The sequence below is a fragment of the Lichenostomus cassidix genome, chromosome 3 (assembly GCF_008360975.1).
Source record: "Lichenostomus cassidix isolate B80296 chromosome 3, HeHo_3.0, whole genome shotgun sequence".
Classification (NCBI taxonomy): Eukaryota; Metazoa; Chordata; class Aves; order Passeriformes; family Meliphagidae; genus Lichenostomus; species Lichenostomus cassidix.
Window position 1 is genome coordinate 89,287,859 of NC_139483.1, and position 20,917 is coordinate 89,308,775.

Sequence of the window (20,917 nt, forward strand, 5' to 3'; positions counted from 1 at the left end):
TTGCATGTTCAAAATCATGATTTATTGATGTATTTTTTAATCATGTAGCTCCTTGCAAAGATACAGTTTATAAATCATAGAACAAGTATAGTTCTTTCCGCAGCTTTCACATTTTAGTCCTCAAGTCCAGGTCAGTATTTTGAAACAAGATGGTCAAAGGTCAATTATGCAAAATGACTTAAAAAAAACTACACTAAAAAGCTTCAGTTCTTCCAGGATCCACGATACACACATAAAAAAGCAGCATTACAATGTCTGCACTACACCCCCAAGCGATATATGCAGGAGAAGCAGCATACAGTACCTGCACCAGACCTCAAGGTACACTTCATGATTAGCAGTACACAGCACCTGAACATCTACAGCAGCCTCAAAATTTATCTTCATAAAACAAATGCTCAAAGGATTTACAGCATGTGCAGCAAGGTTAGATGAAGGGTTGTAGCACATTACAATCACATCCAAGTGAGCGCTGCTTACCTGTGCATTCACACCAGGCCAGCGCACGAGCAGCACACACTGGCATTTCGCCCTGCACTGTGACACTCCCCAAGCAGGGCCATGTACCTGCAAACTCATCCTACAGCACAAGGGACTGTATCCAAGCACTCACTGCCTGGATTCCTTTCCCTTCCATGCACAACCCATGGAGAAGGCAGGCTCCACTGAACCTCTACCAAGATCAAATTACATTGATGACCAGCTGATACCACTCCATTGGTGGGGATGTACTCTGCAGTAAAATTCTATCCTTTGTGCTTGCTTGCCCTTGACTGTTTTTCCTTAGGATTGATGTTGACAAAATGCCAGATCTTAAAGGCAAACAAAATAAGTTTAATTTAAAGAAAACATTTATTTGAAGTTCTTTTAAGTCACACAGCTTAACAGATGACAACTTTCTCCTTTTCACATTTCAAGTCTTCACCAGAGAATATACACACTGTCCCATGGACAATGAGATTTTCCTATTGATTCCTTTTGAATGAATTGGTGTCTAGGCAGATGAAGAGTCACATTTTAAGCAGACTGATTTAAAAACATTTTTAAAAAAACCCAACACAACAAAACAAACCTTTGTTATCAAATTCTTATCACAAATAAAAGGTGTTTAACACTCATAAGCTTGATCTCAAAACAAAATCCCAGCCATTCACAGTCAAATAGAACATACTGCTTTCAGAAAATTTCCCAGAATTTTAAAATGCTCCAAATATATACACATTTATAACTTAAGTGCTTATTAGTTACAACCTTTTACACATGCAAAAGTTGTGAGAAGAGAAGGTGTTTCTTAGAGTGGCTTTTCTGAATATGCAGTAAAACTCTTCACTCGTGCAAAGAACAAAGGGGTGTACATTTTGTCAATGTCAAAAGTAGTAACAGCTGTCTCACCAGTTGATCTGCAAAGAGCATTGCAAAAGTTAAGTTAGACACAAGTTGCTGTTTGAGTCTCTCAATAATGCAACTGTGTTCCATAGTATAGTGTGTGCATCAAACTACAGTTGGAATAAAGTGTCTCTTGTAATGCTTTGTTCTGAAAGCATTTGAGTATTGGCTGAATCACACTATACAGAATTTACTTCTACTTTCATACCAAAGAAACCACTTTCCTTTTCCACTCTTATTATTAGCTTCAAGACCTGAGCAGTACAGAAACTTCATGCTGAAAAGAATGTCTGTGATATGAGCACTTCTTCATAAATTACTTATGACAGCATTAGATTTTACAAAAGCAATTTTTCTGTCTATGGAAGTTAGCTATACTCCCAACCACCAGTAGTTTATTTCCTGTATATTATATTTTCACAGCTCAATAGCTGAGCTATGTTCCTATAAAATACTGAATATAAAGATTAAGAACACTGGAAGACAAGGCCTAAATCCACCCTAACTGTCAACATCAAACATCTGGAAAGCCAACCTGCCAGTAATTTGGAGTGTAAGGTGCAAGAACAGTGGTCATGGCTCCTGCCTGGTTAGTGATCAGAACAGTTGATCACATGCCCATATTACGCACTGCTGAATTATATAGCTAGTAAACAGCTCTCACATGACAAGTACAGACATTTTTAGTTTGCACATCCACAGTGGAAAAGATTTATACCTTAATGAATATACACTTTCCACACCCCCTCACTTAGCACCACGTTTAGTCATTCAACCCTGATTCAGTTCTGAAATCAGTTCTGTGCATAAATCCTTCAAAAAGCTAAAATACTGCAGTTATACTACTTAGGAAACTTCCCACTGTCATTAGAACAGGTTACTAAAATCTTGATATTTCTATGTAAAAGCTCATTATGGTATTTCAAATCAGGAGCAGCTATTGTTTTCATGACTTTTTGTTAAAGTCACCTAAGTCTCAGAGTCTTTACATTTGCTGTACTTAGTACTGGACAAATTAACATCACCTTTAATTCTACAGTTTAGTATCCTTCTTTGCTCTTGTTCCGCATTTACTCACCTGCAAGTGATGTGACAAGAATGATGTATCCACACAAGTTTGTTGAACCTCTGGCGCCCACTGGAGCACAACTGTAGTCCTACATGGAAACTGTGATCTGTTTCTTGAGCAGGAACTCGGCGGAAATATCTGTATTTGTGGTAATCAACTGGTTTCTGTACAGAGAAATAAGAAGTTTCATGACCTACAAAGAACATGTTGTGCAACTATTTATCCTAAACAACTCTGAGACCAGATTTTTAAAACTCTCATACTTTAAAAAGAGTACTAGTATTCCTTCAGAATAAGTAAATGTATTTGTTAATGATGGAAGAAGTTTTCACAGAAAGCAAAATAAGCATGGAGGACACCACCCAACTGTGCATACTCACTGTAACACTTCTTACTCTTCACAAGTTTCTCTTGACTGGCATTTTGGTAATTGTAAGAATTTGTAAATAAGTTGATCAAATCATTCAGAGTTCAATTAACAAATAGTGCGTATCTAGTTTTAATTAATGTTGTGGAACATAACTGCACAGAGTCAAATCTGATCTCAGAAAATGACTTATTCATCCTTCTTTTCTGTTAACAATGTTGACACCTAATAGCACCATACATAGAAATTAAGCCTAGGGGGGAGAACAACTGTTTAAATGTGAACCAGATATTTATTTCCCTTAGTAAGAAACTAGTACAGATTTGGGGACCAATGTAAAAGATATCACCATGCTTATTTATATTTTATTTTTAAACTGTTTAAAAATTAATTTTTTTTTAATCCTCTGGTGTAATGCAACTCTTTGGGTCCCTTAAAACATTTCGTCTGAGTAAAATCTTGTTAGGAGCCCCCTCCTTAATCTATTTCTCCTTCATTCCATTTTTTTACCTACCTCTTCCTTTTTCTTCGTTATTACAGCAAATACTTTGGTTTGATTGTCTGTTTCCTGGGAAAGGCGATAATGGCCAAGCAAGATTGCATCCGTTCTGGAAGGTTAAAAAGGAGGATAATGTCAAGGACATAAAAATATTCTCCGTCTCAAAAGCATGATGTTCTTATAATACAAATACCAGTAATGAAACAAAGACTGACTGCATAGCATAATTATATAAACTATTTCTTATTTCCTTTCAGTAAAGGCTCATCAATGATATTAAATGATGAAAACATTTTGGGAAGTTGCTTCTAATTTTCCCAAACAGGACAAGTAAAAAGAAGTTCTACCCAGCCTACTGCTACATATTTACAGATTTCTGGTGAACCGCTCAAACTTGTTTTGAAGTTGCAAACGACTGTCTATGTTTTTATGTGCAAACATTGGAAAGTAATAATTTAGTCATATCCCACTGAAATCTTCACCTTCCTTCAGTTAAGGAAGTGTGAGAATGCAGTCAATAACAAAATAGTATCTTTAAAAGGATTGTTCCATCTCCTTGCCTTAAAAATTTCAAATCACATAACCCACAAAGGAAATCTAATTACAATATCGGGACCCTAAAATTAAATGTATCTATGCCTAAAGATCAAAATTTTTTGTAGTTCTAAGGAGAGAATTATAAACATCTATAACACAATATAAATAACACTGTTTTGCTAAGCCAGGATATAGAATCTGAGACAAAAGTAAATAGAAATTGCTAGGTAAAAGCAAAATGAAAACTGTAGAGCCAAATGCTTTATTTCAGTAACCTTGTGTTTTTAGTCCTTAAGCGAGGAACTATAGATTGAGGATCTTCAGGAGTTGTTAGCATCATAACTTGACCATCTGGAAAGAATCTCAAATACCTGCAAAAACATAATTACACAATGGAAACCTAGAAAACATATACTTTTCCTGTTTTTTTCCTGTTTGTTTTCCTGTTTGTTTTTAAAGTCACAGGATGTTACCCAGAAGGATTTAGAATTGAATTGGTAATAGCATTTGAAAACACATTTCTTCACACATAACAGAAAAAAGAGATCAGAAAACAAAAGAGAGTTATGAAGATTGAAAGATTAAGTTATGAAGAGTCATGAAGTTTATCACCTCTATCAAAGCAAGGTGACTACCCTGGGATCAAAACTGACCTCAGGTTTCTCCATTCCTAGCATCCACTGAGACCAATGCAACAAAATCTCACTTACAGTATCAGTACAGAATTAGCAATGTTATATGGAGCTTTTCAGGTTCTGAAATATGATTGATTTTTACAGTATTCAAATACTGTGCTCATGTTTGAGACTACAGCAACAGCCATCAGATTAGATTATTTCTATGAACAGCTTCCAGCCTCAGAAGGAACAGCAGAATGAAACAATAAATGCTGGGAATAGCAAGATGAACAACAGTGGAAAAACAGGCTGAGGAAACAAATGGCAAGGCATTTACAGCAAGTTGAGAAAGCCAAGACTCTTGATTTTTACAACTGATTACACAGAAGCTAAACAACAAATCTTGTATAATGGCATGTATTCTCTTTGCTGAATTGTGTCCTGTATTATATCAGAAAATGTAAAGCAAAAGTAGCTTAGGGAAAGAAATCTGTAGATTATTACTGTTGTTTGTGTTCAAGCTTTAGCCACATGACGTGGTTTAAGTGAGGATGAAATATGTTTCTAAGCTCATTTCTCATTTTCATAATAAATCCTATTTCTAAGGCCGATTCTCAAAAAATACACATTGCTTTATATACTGTGGCAGTCCCATTAAGTTTTACAGAATTATTATTGTCTGTGATAGCAGGGGGTGGATTTAAAGAACTTAAGAGAGAGAAACATTTCACTCACTCATTGTACTACAGCTCTACCTGTAATATTCCACTTGGTGCCATGCTCTATAGAAACCATCAAGAGACTGTTCTCCTTGACGTATGTACTTTGTCTTGCTGACATATACACCTACAGAAAAGGAAGATATAGGTATATAAACAAAAATTAAGAACATAAAATATTTATGATTAAAAAGCCAATAACCTAAAACTTTCCAGAATGCTTTGGTTACTTAAATACATGGAAGGTTTTATTTTCATCCCTTGCACCCCTCCCTTCTCTTTGCAGATATTCTACAAATTCAAATGCACAAACAAGTTCATATTAGGTCTAACAACAACAATGTCATAAACATCAAACCCATGTGACTGTTTCTGTCATGGCTACACACACAGTTACAACTATTTCCAAAAGTACAGCTTACCATCAAATCTAACACGAGGCCTCTCCAAAAACATGTCCCTCCAAGAGGCATATGGAACAAGTTTATTGCAGCTCCTGCCCCATATTTTCAAACAGACTTGATGCCAGATTTCAGGATCTCTAGTGAAAATGAGAAAAAAGCAAACCCCGTAACTTCCCTACAAACCCTGTTTAACTTTTATATATCAATGTAACACTCTCTTATACTTAGTCTGGATGCAACTAAAAGAAACTTTACTGAACAAAACCAGCTCATAATGTAAAACCATTGACTAATTTACTTAATCCTGGCGTGTTTGAAAGCCTTTTCCTCTTCCCACTGAAATTCAAGAACAAAGTGTCATTGTCATCCAAGTACAGAACCATGATTCTGCAACACCACGGCACTTCTTGGTGTGGCTATATGAGGATGACAACACAACAGACCCTATTCTTGGAGACCTGAAACTCTAACTTGCAAACAAGAGCAAGCAATACTTTCTGCTAGATTTTTAATTACAGTAAAGTCATCTATCTCACATACCATTTAGCAGTGTATTCAAAAACTGATTAGCACTGTGAGGAGTATAACATGAAAATGTCCATGAGAAGGAAAAGCAGGACACACTTAGTGCAAAGAGAAGCTTCACTCTAGATAAATTATCTACAATACCTGGCACAAATGTAAAATCCTCGACAAACAAGAGATAATTGCTCCAATGATCTTAGATCCAAGTCACTTGAAACCACCCATCGGAAAATGTACATTAGTACTTCCATAGGCAATGCTAAAAAGAGAAAAGGAATCCTTGTTAGATGCAACCTGTAAATCAAGAGATTATTTATAATTCAAGGTTTGCTTTTGACTTTCCATTAGAAAATCCTACTTTTCACATTATAGCCTGATGCCAGAGAACAAAAAAAAAAATCTCTAACGTGAAAGGTCACTATAGATTAGATGTGATGTCCATGAAGGATCCTTTTCACCCTACTAACTTCTGAAGCAGACATTGATATTTTTTAAAAGTTTTCTGCTATTAAAAAGTTCGTAAAAAAGATACTATATGTCCTAGGTTGCAATATTGATGTAGTTAAGTATTCTATTACCACCAGCTGTGGGCCATTAGCTGCTATCACCCACTCCGGATGACAGGCAATGGGCCATCCGTTAGCTATTATCACTTGCTAACGACCCACCCCGCATGACAGGCAATGGGCCATCAGGGACCCACCGTGTGACTCATGGACTTATCTCATCCCATTGTGAGATGCTCTGCCGAGGAGGGAGGAGCCAGGTGTTCCCACCTGGATATAACCTGGCCTTAGAACTGCCTGAGCTAGCCCTGTCTACTGGGTTCCCAGAAGACCAGAGCTACTACTGGATCTTCAGCTGGAGACTAAACCTTCACAGGATCACCACTTCAACTGGACTACTTCAGTTGGACTGCTACTACCACCCTAACAGGGTGTTAGGTTGTATCTGACTTTGTCAGTGCTTTTCCTTGTATTATTTCACTTATTTTTAATTTCAATCTTGACTTGTGATCTCCCACTGGTTTGTTTTCAAACCAAGACACTATAACATCAGGACTGGCTGGAAAGCAGAATATAAATCTAGAAAGAGACAAAGATTGCTTCTCAAAGGACACATCTCCTAAGATAAATTTAGACTGATGTCTGCAGTATCTTGTCTTTACTGGCAAAAAAAGAAAATACACTTTCCCAAGTATACAATGTACCAGTTATTAAAATATTTTTTTAAAATCCTGTTCTCTTTAGGTTTTGATTTGCTTCATTTACTTTATTTTCTTTCCTTGACCAGAACAGAGATCAGGCCAAGATTTCAAAGTGCAACTAATAATGTGGGATGCAGAACAAAGGCATCTGTTTTTAAGAGAGATCATAGCTCATATACTCTCTGTATAATTTAGATCTCATAAGCAAGTCTCAGAGTAATGGTCCTAGAACTGAAGCACTGAAAGTCACTAACCTTCAAAAGAGTTTCTAGCCTTCTTATATAGTCTTTCCAAACCTGAAAACACACTTGTTGCAAAAATCTCATACAGAATCAGGTAAAATCAAGAAATGTAAAGATGCAAACTCTTCACAGAACAACTGTCTCTTACTCACACTTAAAAATTACAATACGTATTTGCAAACCAAACTAAAAGAACTGGTAGGAAAACTGGAATACACTTACTTCAGCAAGTCCATTCCTAGAAGCTGCTACTTTTAAGTATGTCTCTGATCCTGAAAATTCTACTCAGAAGTACTACATGGAAAAGCTTATGTGATAAAGACAAGATCATGTATGAGAACTACATTTGTTTAGCTAGCTGATATTTTTTTTCATTTGTATTTACCTATAGAAGTAAATAAAGAGATAATGTATGCACATCTTCAAAGGTGGCTTTTGAATGAAGGAGACAAATATTTTAATAAAGAAAAACATCTATATAAATTCTGCCTCTTAACTCTTACAGCATATCTTAACTCATACCTGAGATATGGGTCTGGCTGACATCAATTTCAGGCTGACAAAGTTTGACTGATGATTCCTGAAGAGTTAATTGCTGTTGGAAATCTGTCAGGAGATCTGCCATTTTGTCATCCTCTTTGTTATCCTCAATACTAGAAAAGGGGTAATGCCAACACTGTAATATTGGACAAAACATACCAACAGATGTCCTCATCTTGGCATCAATCCACTGCCTTACTCTTTCATTCAACAGAGTTGTTTCCCGCATATTTTTAAAGCAATCTCATTTCATCATACAATAAAACAACTACTGATATATTATCAAGTTAATTTAGATTTTGCTGGAATGCCTCTGACAGTAACAACTGTTTTTTTAAAATTAAATTGCCATCCCAATTTTTTTTTGTATTTGAGAGTTTCTCAGTGAAGTCACTGAAGAATTTCTTGATCCCATGAAAAGCCAAAGCTCATCTTTCACTTTGTCTAAGATACAGCATATGCAGGAAATAAAGTGTTGTTAATGAAAAGTTTCATTTTATAATCCTTCTCATAATGTGAGATATTGAAAACAATTAAGGATTTTTTTCACTCTTGTGTTATTCACTAAAGAGTGATCCTTGGTGGGTTTATTCAACAGTAGTGAAAGAAAACTTCATACTTTTGTACCTATTCTGTAAAAAGGCAGAAATAATAAATTTCAGGAGGCAGAACAAGATAGCAGAACAGAAACACTAAGCTTGCTACTCATCAGTAAACTGAAAGATTACTAAGCGATAAAAGAACATTACCACATTAAAAAAAAATAAATCTAAGTTTAAGTTGTATGTCACAAAATGATTCTTTAATAGCTGCCTGCTTGCTTGCCCCAGATAACTAGAAACTACACAAAACTCCTTGAGCGCATCACAAAACACTTTCTTTTCCCTGACTTGGTATACAAGCTGATTAAGAAAACTTCCAATCACTTTTTAATACTATTCAGTTCTACTCTAAACAAGCTAATAGAATGAGCTGAGAAGACAAGCAAGCAACTAGTAGATCTACTAATGGGTTTCAAAGTATCATAGAGAAGACAATTATGTTTGGGCCTGTCATAACTAAGGCTACAGTAAGATATTGCACTAAACATACCTTTCTTTACTTTGATAAGTATGATGGACAGTCCCCATACCTACAGGCCACACTGTAAACTGTTTTTTCAACTCTAATTGTGTAATTTGTTTTTTATCTTCACGATTGTATGAAACACCTACAACAGTAATTCAGAAAGCACAAACACCGCAACTAAAATCTCTTGAAAAAATACATCTCTACAAATACTGCTTTTAAACCATTGAGACCACTGGTTGTTTTTCCCTCACTGTTGTATAGTGCTGCGAACAGTACAGCAGCAATTAAAGAAACAAATAAAAATTCGGGAATTGTAGAATCATTTAGGTTGGAAAAGACCTCTAAGACCATCAAGCCAAACCAGTAACCGTTAACAGCATTGCCGCGTCCACCACTAAACCATGTCCCTAACTGCCACATGCACACATCTTTTAAATATCTCCAGGCACAGTGACTCAACCTTGCCTCTGGGCAACCTGTTCAAGTGCTTGACAACCCTTCCTGTGAAGACATTTTTCCTAATATCCACTCTAAAGCACACCCTAAGGTCATTTCTTCTTGTTCTGTCACTTGTTATTTGGAAGAAGAGACCAGCCCCTACCTCAATACAGCCTCCTTTCAGGTGGCTGTAGAGAGAATAAGGTCTCCCCTGAGCCTCCTCTTCTGCAGGCTTCACAAGCCCAGCTCCTTCAGCTGCTCCTTGTAAGATCTGCACTCCAGACCCTTCACCAGCTCTGCTGCTCTTCCCTGGACTTGCTCCAGCACCTCAATGTCTTTCTTGTAGTGAGGGGCACAGAGCTGAACACAGTACTTGAGGTGTGGCCTCACCAGTGCAGAGTACAAGGGGACAATCTGCCCTGGTCCTACTGGCCACACTACTGCTGATACAGGCCAGAATGACACTGGCTTTCTTGGCCACCAGGGCACACACTCTGTCTCATGTTCAGTCAACTGTCAACCAGGATCCCAGGGTCCTTTTCCAATAGGCTGCTTTCCAGCCACTCTGCCTGCAGCACTGCATGGGGTTGTTGTCACCCAAGCACAGGACCCAGCACTCGGCCTTGTTGAAACTCACACAATTGGCCTTGGCCCATTGATCCAGCCTGTCCAGATCTCTCTGCAGAACCTTCCTACCCTCCAGAAGGACCCCTCCCAGCCAACTTCATGTCAGAGAGTTTTAAAGGAGTAGAGAAAATGATGCTAAAGTAAGAAAATAATCCTATGAAAATCAGTATTTTTACATTACTATAGGAAATGATCCAGCAGTTTTCCTAGAGCACAAATGCACAGCAAAGATTTCATGCCAGCAACACATTCAGAAATGAAAATAATGGATGTAAATAAAATACTTAGCTCATCTTGCACTCTTTTATATTAAGTCAACTGCTGCATTGGAGCTGTCCTGCCCTGGGGCAACAAGACTGAGTAGTAATACCACAGGTTGTGCTTTCCTTTTTCATTCTCCAATTTAAACTCTTGATTTCTTGATGCAGCTCTCGCAGCACCAATGACTGCTATGAGTAAGCAAGTAATTGGGAAGCTGTTTCATAAGCTTGCCTATGCTAGGCTACAGGGGCTGTAACAGAAGTTTTGGCCCTGAACTGAATTCTGTCCTTAAAACATAAGTTTTGGGATCAAGTTAGGCCAACCTTAAGTCACTACACATCCACTGCATTGAGGCTAGGTGTGTTCTGATGCTTGTAATGATGAAAGACGAGTCAGATTGTAACTGCTCTATTGAAAATACTCTTCTTTGGCTATGTTAGCTCAAGAACAGTAGATTATTCCATTGCTTAATTAAGATGCTTATTTCATAGTACAAAGCTTGAACTAGCTAATCTTTTTGCCATCTATAACTTTGTAGATATTCCTAAATCTGAAAATCGAAAATAAAGTGACTGATGCTTCCTTTTTTTTTAAGTAAAAATATAACTATTTGTAATCCTTCCCTCTGAAATTAGCTAGGCCCCAAACATGCCTGTTACTGTCTTAAAAAATATTGAAAAGTCCTCCTTGGGCTCATACATCTGTAAATGTTCTGTGAGCAGTCTACTCAACTGAGAATAGGTAAGTCTTCCAAATATTAAGAGACTTACAACTGCATATTACAGCAGAGTATTGATATGCTTCAGAAACAAAACATCATGTTTCAGTACTCCTATGCACTTAATTAGTAAAATTTCATACTTACCACCTCTTTCCAACTCCATCACCCTCTGGGGACCGTGTATAGGTGATCTTAAACTCTATATCAGGTACAAGCTGCATGGCTAGACGATAAAACTTGATGGCTGAAAATAAAGGTTTGATCTTTAAACATATCTGATACCCGTAATAGCTTATCAAAGCAAAGACTGTTTTCAGAGGGATGGTTTCAGCTAAAAGCACTAAAAAGGTAGAAAATGCCTTTGCCTAAGAAAGCCTATTTAGTCTAAACTATTAGGTTTAAATTCAATACAGAAGAGAGAAACATTAGGTACCTATTTTCAAAACTAAAAACCTCATATACTTTTTCAGAATAAAGAGTTATCTCAAATGTGTCTCAGCTCTTACAGAGTTACCTTAATTACTACAAATTCAACCATGGAGTACAAAATTTTACATTAAAACATTACAAAGTTTGTTGCCTGGCACTTGCAAGGATTTCTCAATAAGTTGTAAAGATTTTAGACAGTAAATCAGCAACTAACCATAAGTTAAACGAAAGAGGAAAATTATGCAGGTACCTTACATCCCCAGTATAGCACAGACAGGCATTCAGACATATACAACAGTACAGAGGTGAGAATGATGACTAAAATATTGTTGCAATTTTAAAATTTCAACAGTAGATGCAAAACATATCAATTTCTCTATGGAAACCCCTGAGAACTAAAGAAGGCACAGAAGCAAGCCACTCAACACACTGGAGGTGAGGAAGGCAGCCATGTCACAAAACTATGAGATGTGAAGGAAAAACTGACAGATTAGGTTTTGCACACTTTTCTCACACACAGAAAAAAATACTTCAGCCTTTAACACTACAAAGATCCTACAAACACTGAGTAGAGAAAGAGGTTCAGGAACGTCACTGTGGCAACAAACTGTTATTAAAGCTGCAGAATGTCTTTCCTCTGAGTCAGGTCTACGATCCTTCTTAATTTAAATTAATTCATTGTATGTACATTCAATCTATTTTAATACCAGCATTAAAATGATGTATGCATTTGTATGTTTGTTTGTTTTCCCACATGGTGATACCAAGATCAAAGGACAATTCTTTTTCAGTTTGGACTCTTAAAACCAAAACTCAAAAAAACATCAATGAGTGTGGAGCTCAGAATTTGTCTAGTAAGTCTGAGAAACCCTAGTTTGGTGTTAGTGTTCCTATTTTCTTGAGTTCACGTCAGGGCCAGTGACTGACAAATAGTATCCTCTGGCTACTGAGGATGAGAAATACCAGCAGCCAAATAACAGTGATCAGTCTCAACTTCAGCATTTAATCTTGCAGACAAGGCCTCTACTGCACTTAAGCAAGAACAAGCTGCAGCACACAACTGTCTCACAAACATCAGGTATCAGCAGATTTCGGAAGCAGGCTTGGATTCTGGTGACCTGGGCCAGGTCAGCAAATAAAAGCCTGGTCTGAAAACAGATGTCCCAACACGTGCTCAGTAATGTATCTGTGTCTGGCATAGGATTGTGCCTCCAAGGTCTCACATAGATCTATCAGTAGAAACAGTTCCTTTTTGTTTCTCTAAGTTTGAAGTCAAATTCAGTTGAGAAAGATGAATTCATACTCACGCAATCCAGATGACTGAAACACTTTTGTGAATGGAATTCTGCTAGGTATCACTATTTCTCTGCTGCCCTGTTTAACATCTGAGTGCACTGAAGCAAATGAAGCCACAGCTTTCATTTTATATACACAATGCTTAAATAGACTGCTTTCCTCACTTTTTTATTTACTTGGAAAGAACCTTCACAATCTACTACATGATTTCCTAAATAAGTACCAGACTTTTAGTTCTGACAGATTTTTTTACTGTGCATTTATTCCTATACTGAACACCCAACACATCTGAGCCTAAAGTAATTTTGCCCTGCAAAAACATGTAATAAATTAGAAACTGAGACAACTGATTTTATTACCTACAGGGAAATCATATTTCAGTTAATAGAAGATATGAAACAACAACCAGAAATCCCTGGAAAAGGAAGGAAAATTCCCATGGTGGAGTGGAAATTTCGTATTCAGCACGTGACTTGAGTTCAGGAGCTTCCAGAGTTCTCTCAGATTTGTGTATCTTAACTTAGTTTGCACCTGCACTTTAAATATGGTGGCCAAACCCTCTGGTGGATAAGTAGCATGGCACACATGTTCTGCTTCACTTTCTTTTTCACAAGAAAGAAACAGAAAATTGGTATCTCCACTACTGACCTACAGGACTTGGAAGTTAGGACAGACTTCTTGCTCTCTATATTCTGAAAACTATGAGAAAGAAAACTTTGAATTTCCATTTTTACTAATGCTGATAGCAAGACTGCAGGTAAGCAAGCTAAGCACCTTAAATATTTATGACAAACCTCAAAGACTACCAGATTTAAACATTCACTGCAGGAATTCTTAAAAAAGCTATTTTAGCATGTTGTGTTAATTAAAAAACAAACAAAAACCCGAAAGCCCCAACAGCCCCCTCCAAAACAAAAAAAAAAAAGAGCACCAAAACCCCCCCATAACCAAACAACAAAGCATTCCACACATTAAGTAGTTTTGTTCACAGTGGAATTAGGAGCACAAGAAATACACTATATTGCCTTAATTATTATGCTAATTTCATGTTACAGAAGTCACACAAAGAAGCATTCTATATGAAGAAGCAATCCAGTGCTCCATTACATTGCAATATTTCAAGATACTGTTATTTTGCCTGAAAGCTAGAAATTCCTTCCTTGACCTCACTTTTAGCTTTACCTCAGCCTTAGAACTGTGATACGATGGTTCCTTCTACAGCATATTTGTTTGCTTATCTGAACAACAGAGCTCTCAAAAGACTATTAGCCTGTAAGCTCACTGGCACCATGCAGTTTTGCCCATAAATCAGAGGGTGCTAGATTTCTCTACAATAAGGGTATTCATTGCAGACTTCCGTATTACCTTCATAGAGGGCCCCATTTCGTTCTTCTTCCACTGCCTTCAGGAAAAGTTCTTTTGCCTGCACAATAAATTACACAGAGTACTTCTTAAATTCCTTATAAACACAAGTGCAACACACTTGACTTAGAATTACTTTTGATCTTACCTACTGTACCCTATGACAGAGATGAACAAAATAATTCCATAAAGACATACTCATGCGCTACAAGACATAACTGAAACTCCCGATCAACAAACTATCTATATTCCTGCTGCTCGCCCCTTACCTAGTCTTTCAGAAAGCAGATTGTGAAGGTGACACCAAAGCAAACATAAAGATTAGAAAAATCAGTGTACGATTATAAAGACATTAGTATGGGACAGCAAGTTAATAACCCCTGTTGTTTCTCCAGATTTAATTCAGCATTAGCTTTTAGGATAATTATACTGGAACAGTAATACAGACATATAAAACCTCAAAATTATGCATCTTTTTCTGTACCTTTTCCTCTTTTGCTATCTCCTGTTTCCCCCTGGCATCAACAGACTTTAGTCCAGGTCCTCTTGACGGTGCTCTGCATGGCAGAGGTTCCAACCCACTAGAACTCACACCTGGGGCAAGCTCAAACATCCACTGAGCTCTGAACATCTGGAGCTCTGCCTAAAAAACATGATTAATTCTACTTAGTATCACATATTCAGACAGTACATCTTATGAGGAGAAATTATAAAGTACAAACACAAAAAAGAATTTCAAAACTATGCTTTATGTTTCCAAGTCTTAGATGGCTTCAGTGAATTTAGGCACAGAGAGTTAGCAGTTGTTTTATGGTAAATTAAAAATAAAGTGCGCAAGTACTAGTTCAGCCTCATTCAATAACAAAAGTGCTTTTCTGGACTGTTCACCTCAGAAGAAAAACCGATGTTTCAAGAAATGGCTGTTAGTACCATGGTTATGACCTAAGATTCCACAGAAAAGTGCCCTTTACAGACAAGATCATGTTTGTTCTTGTTTACACAGAATTATCATAAGCAAGAAGTCAATTAGCTCTTAAAATTAAAATTTAGAAAACCTAACTTTTTTGTACACGAGCATACTAAGCTCTCTGACAATCAAGTCGATAATTTTACAATATACAAGTAAGACCTTACTCTGTTCTCTTTCAAAAAGTATAGACTATGCTCTATGAAACAAGACAAGTTACAATTCTTGCCATGCCGTTTTTTCAGTATCTTTGAAGTTACACTTTACATGTCTCTTGCAATCATCACAACTTCTGGGGAGCAACTACACAGAAATCTAGTCTTGTAAGAGAACACACTTTTCTATTACACTGCTTTTATCAGCTTTCTGGTCCAGTAGAAAGTGACAACTTAAACTGGAATTTGATCCATACAGAAACTGCTGTCCAATTTCTACAGCTCTTCAAAGAAATTCCAAATCTGTCACAAACTTTCTTTTTATCTACACAGATAGCTGAAGACTGAATTTGACACTTGAAACACAATGCAAAGTTTATTTCACTTTTGGAGGGGCAGACAGATTAAGCATTTTTCAGATCAACAAATGTGCGGTAACTAAATGAGGATAAGTGATGCAGCTTAAACCATGGCAGTACTATGTTTGTAAAAACCCACTAGCATGAGAGACATACCTGAAGATTTGCTTCACCAGATCTTTCACTGTCATCGGTTCTTACCAAATCAGCTTGACAATCTTCTTCAGCTTCTGCCTAGTAGAGAGCAGTCAAATGTGATTATAGGGTCTGCATAAGTCTCTACAGCACATTCACAAAGAACAACCGTCATGGACAGCTCTTAAAAAATAACATTAGGCATACTCCCCTTTTTACGATAAAAATGAACTTTAAAACTACGGAGATCAGTTGTACTTCCCTATTAATTCAATGAAGATGGGTTTTGCATTTTAGACACATTAATCCAATACAGATTAGTTGTGTATCACTTGAAGACTTCCATGCTTAGTACACCAGCACACCTGACTAAATACACTCAGTGTCTATGTCAAAGTATAGAGCAAAAGCTTCAGTATTAAACAATAATGTCCTTTATTCAACAAATTAAAAGTTACTCACTATGTTCTCATTGTAAAGATAACCAGTAGTTTTGATTTAATATTTGCAAGACCACAAAAGTGCTTTGAATAACAACAGATACTTTATTTATACTTGTAAAATGAAACATAATTGGAAAATAAAATAAAAAGCTAGCATGAGAGCTTCACAGCTGGTTTTATTTACATACAGCTGTGAGACAGGTTAAACAAATAAAACCTGAAAAAAGACCTTTGACTAAACTTAACATGGCTCAACACAGAAGTTAAACCAGCTAGTTTAAGAGGAAAACTTTAAAATATGCAAAGTAATTCTCATCGTGAAATATACTGAGATTTATGGAGTCTATACTAAAACAAAGGAAAACTAATTTTGAGCATCAGTGACAAGCCACTACAATGACAACAACAGCAAGATGCCAGTAAGGGGGGGAAATACCCCAAAACCTCAACTAAGACATTTGTGTAAGGTTCTTCCTTCAGCTGATGCAAAACAGTTTTTCTACCATTCTGTGCTGAAATTCACATCTATAGTTCTGCAAGTAGATAATGCAAAGTGAGATTACAAGAAGGCAAACTTGACATGAAGATTATTGCAACTACTTAAAAAAGTTTTATTTCCCACTCCTTCCTATTGTACACAGTGCTCAAAGACTTTAAGTGACATTCTGTCAGTGAGATTCTACCAAGTGCTCAAGAAGAAATCTCCACCTCCTACACAGTCAAGGTGCAGAAATCAAAGCATTCTTCTATTCAGAAAATTTATCCAATTTTTAGAGCATCTGGAAGTTCTGATCAAACTACAGAATAGTAGCAAACATGAAGGGAAGGCAAACTTTAATCTGTCTTGGTGACAAGCACCTCCTTAGAGTTTGAACTGTAGCATGTCTTCAGATTCCCCAATGACCACAAACTTACAGGCTTGTCATCTGTAAAAGTGTTTTCACTGATGTCTCAGATAATTTATCATTTACAATTTATAGACATGTTTGGTTGGCTGGTTAAACAGATATTGCATCTGTTTCTGTATTCTCATTTTTAATTTCCCAGTAGAGGAAACAGGTGAGCAAGAACACTATAAAACACTAGTGGGATTAAACCTGAGCAAGGATAAAATAACTTGGAAATTTCATGGGCTTTGATTCCAGAATTTAAGTGCAGGCAGTTAATGCCCTATGAGTTGCCAAAGTCCTACTACATTATTAGCATTCAGGAATATTTTGTTGGCCAAGGAGAGCCAGCCTAGGAATGAGCCAGCACTGATAGGGGTGTCTGTAAGTGCATTATTATGGCACTGGGCTGACACAAGTAAGGACTAATTCTGCCTGTGCAGAGTGCAAGGCTTCTGGTTTGCAGCTGAATTATGCCCAGTCAGCTCTCCAGTCTGGCCAAAATAAGCCTGGTTTTATCTGCAAAATGCAGAAACTAGCAAATTCTAAACTAAATCAACACACTATCTTCTGGTGCATAAAGACACACCCATTAAAACCTTTAATCTCAAGTCTATAAACAAACTGATTTAAGCGTTGAAACTACTCAGAAGGTTAGGAAGCTGGATGAAGTTTACCTCATTCAAAAACTTTATATTTCACTAATCTGAAAAATATATTTCACTAAACTTGATTTTCATCCCCTCCTCTCTTTCCAACTGCCCGTCTTCTTAATTTCTGAGTCACAGTCAGACGTGGTAATGGACCAACTGCATCCAAAATGTCATTAGATGCTCTTTAAAACCTAAATACATTCTCAACTCAAATAAAAAATACTATGAAGATCTGGCCCAGAGTCTAAAAACTGTCAGAAACCATTATGAAGTTGATTACAACCAAAGTTGTGACTTTTGTTATTGCTTCCCCTATACTGTATGCATGTGTGATCTGCAGTCTCTCATATCAAAGGTTTGTCTTCTGGCAGCAGCAGCAGCCTAAGTGGCCACCCCTCTAATTTTACCAGTAAATTAACTACATCACATTGCTACTGCACAGGAATGGACTGGAAAACTGATCTCTATTAACAACCTTTCCACTATTTATCTGACCTGCTGAAACCCTAAGATTTTGCTAGGACAATTAAGTAAACACAGGCACGGTGAAGCAAGGACATTCACCAGCAGACAGCTCATGAGATCACACCTAAAGCACTTCACAACGTGTAAAAATTTGCTCGTTGTCCCCACTCTGACAGTACTCGCATTGTACGTACAGTTTCTAAAATTCACAAACACTGTGCTCTAACTGCTACTTAAAGGATAAATCTAGACTGTTCATCTTTGTGCTGCTGGCCTTCCTCCTCATACAAATCAGCTGTCACATGGAATAGTGACTTCATCCTGACTGAAAGCTAGACATCATAGTGTGTACTGACTGATCGGCTTAATTAATTTTCCATGAGAAAATGGTAGTCGTCAAGTCACCAAAAGGTAACATGTCAAAAGTCAACATCTGAATTAGGCTGTGACCTGTAAAAAATGAAGTCAGCTGAGTAGATTGGATTTTGATCTGCCTGCAAAGCTTTAGAAACCATTTGCCAAATGCAAAACTAGTTTATTTACACAGTTGAGTTTTGTTTTGCAATCAATAATTGCATGCTGATTTCCTCAGAGTACATTAACCGCTTACTAAACCGTCTGTAATGTCAGGTCCTTTAATAGTTCCGATCTCTGTTTCAACAAAATAAAACCAAGATCAGAAACAGTTTGAAGCCGAGTGTCACCAGTTGAACAGGGCTGTGTTATGTGTGAACCATACAGAACTCAGGGAGGAGCAAGCACGGTAAAGCGAAACAGCGACTGTCAGCTAACATTCCTCTTAGTTTTATAAAAAAATGAGAAAGTCGCCCTATTTTTCTGTAAATGTGGTAGAAGCAACACCGTGTTCAAAACCAAGAGTTTTTATTACCGCGGTGAGACATTATAAGAGCTCCTGTGTAACATAAATGGTTTAATTTTGAGTGATCGAGCTCTCATCATGGATACTTGAATCCATATTGAGGCGCAGTATATAGAGTAATACTGAACCAAGGAGTATATCTGATACCTTAAAAGATAAACTCAAATAACTTCAGTCCCTGGCCCACGGAGCCCTTTAATTACTGAGCGACTTTATGCCACCACATTTTCGAGGCAAGAAAGGAACAGGAAGGGCACGCTCCTCTGTAATGACACAGGGATTTTTTTCACGCGTTCCTACGGAAGCTACATCGCTCCCGAACGAAGCAGCCCCACTCATCCAAATCCTCTGCGGGGGCGGCCGTGTCTCGCTGCGGCGGGGCGGGACCACGGCACATTCCCCACAGGCATCACCCGGTGCCCGGGGGCGGACGGGCGGGCAGGGCAGGGCTGCCTGTCAGCAATCCGGCCAGGGGCCGCTCCCGCGCACACACCCCCTGTCCCAGTCCCGCCCGGCCGTCCCTGCACGGCGGCCGAGCCCCCGCCGCCCGGGCCCGCTCACCATGCTGCCGACGCTCGGGCGGCGCTGTCCCGGCCCGGGGGCTCTGCCCCCCCGCTTGGTCCGTGTGTCCTCCCTGCCCGCGGGGGGCACTTAGCAGAGTTCTCGGTCGGAGAAGCGCACCACGCAGCGGGAGTCCCTGCGGGCCCTGCGGACGGCAGCCATCTTCCCGGCGAGCGGGGCCGGCGGCGGGAGCGGCGGGACACGGCCCGGTCGAACCCGCCAGGTCAGAGCGCCGCCTCTCGCGCGGGCCGCTACGACGCACTACCGCACAGACTCCCCGCCCCAGCGCGCACCGCGGCCCGCGCCGCCTCTGCCGCCCGCGGCGGAGCGGCGCAAGGCCTGCTGGGGGGCGTAGTCCACAGCGGCACCCCGTGGGAAGGGCGGCGGAGCAAAGGCTGCCGGGAACCGTAGTCTCCGCGGGTGGGGATCGCAGGGGCGGGAACCGAGGGCGAGCGGAGATGTCCGGGAGCCGCGATTTCCGCCGTGACTGCGATCAGGCCGGGGCCCTGGCACAGGCGGATTGCCGACGGGGTAACGAGGGAGCGCTGAGTGCTGCGGCCGCGGAGATAGCAGCGGTGCCGAGGCCGTTGAATCTCGTGGCCTGGTCGTTTGTCCGTCCAGTTCAGTCAGCACACGCCTCGCCAGTTTTTCTAAAATGGGACTAAACCTGTTTTTTTTCAAGGCGTATCACAGTCTTTTTGTTCTAGAAGAAAACCACGTGTATGGATCTCTGAAGCTTTGTGCATATCCACAGCCCTGAGTGTTTTCAGGAGGAGGAGGAGGAGGAGGAGGTGTCTTTGGAGGGGCAGGTGAGCGCTCAGGCTCGGGCAGCAGAAGCACGAAATGGGGGTGCAAGGGCTGTGGGAGCCAGCGTCAGCAGTGGGTTTCAGATCCAGGTGATGTAGAGCTGCTCTGTGGAAAGGAGAGTGTGAGAGGCAAGGGGGCTGCCCGGGCGCTGATCGCTGGCCGGGCAGCCGGAGGTGGTGGGGAGCAGGGGGCACTGGGTGCTGCTGGCGTGCTGATGGGTCCTGTGTGGGCAGCTGAGATGACACAGCAACACCACTTGAGGTTTGGAGATGGGGTGCTCGTGGCTGC

General features: G+C 39.2%; 2 protein-coding genes across 3 annotated transcripts in view; one reads left to right on the plus strand and one right to left on the minus strand.

The window, feature by feature from the left end:
- Positions 1-20,315, minus strand: FBXO9 (F-box protein 9; the record flags this gene model as incomplete). Its single annotated transcript, XM_085056750.1, has 13 exons — positions 1-1,400; positions 2,465-2,619; positions 3,337-3,430; positions 4,134-4,229; positions 5,231-5,321; positions 5,617-5,735; positions 6,268-6,382; positions 8,095-8,225; positions 11,375-11,474; positions 14,321-14,378; positions 14,802-14,960; positions 15,955-16,028; positions 19,823-20,315. Coding segments are annotated over 13 exons (1,794 nt in total), but the record flags the coding sequence as incomplete, so codon positions are not given.
- The window catches only part of CILK1 (ciliogenesis associated kinase 1), a 24,653-nt gene continuing 24,019 nt past the window's right edge, over positions 20,284-20,917 (plus strand). For both annotated transcript variants that reach the window (XM_085056660.1, XM_085056662.1), the window contains exon 1: positions 20,284-20,631. The gene's annotated coding sequence lies outside the window, so the exon portion shown is untranslated. The remainder of the gene's footprint in view (positions 20,632-20,917) is intronic.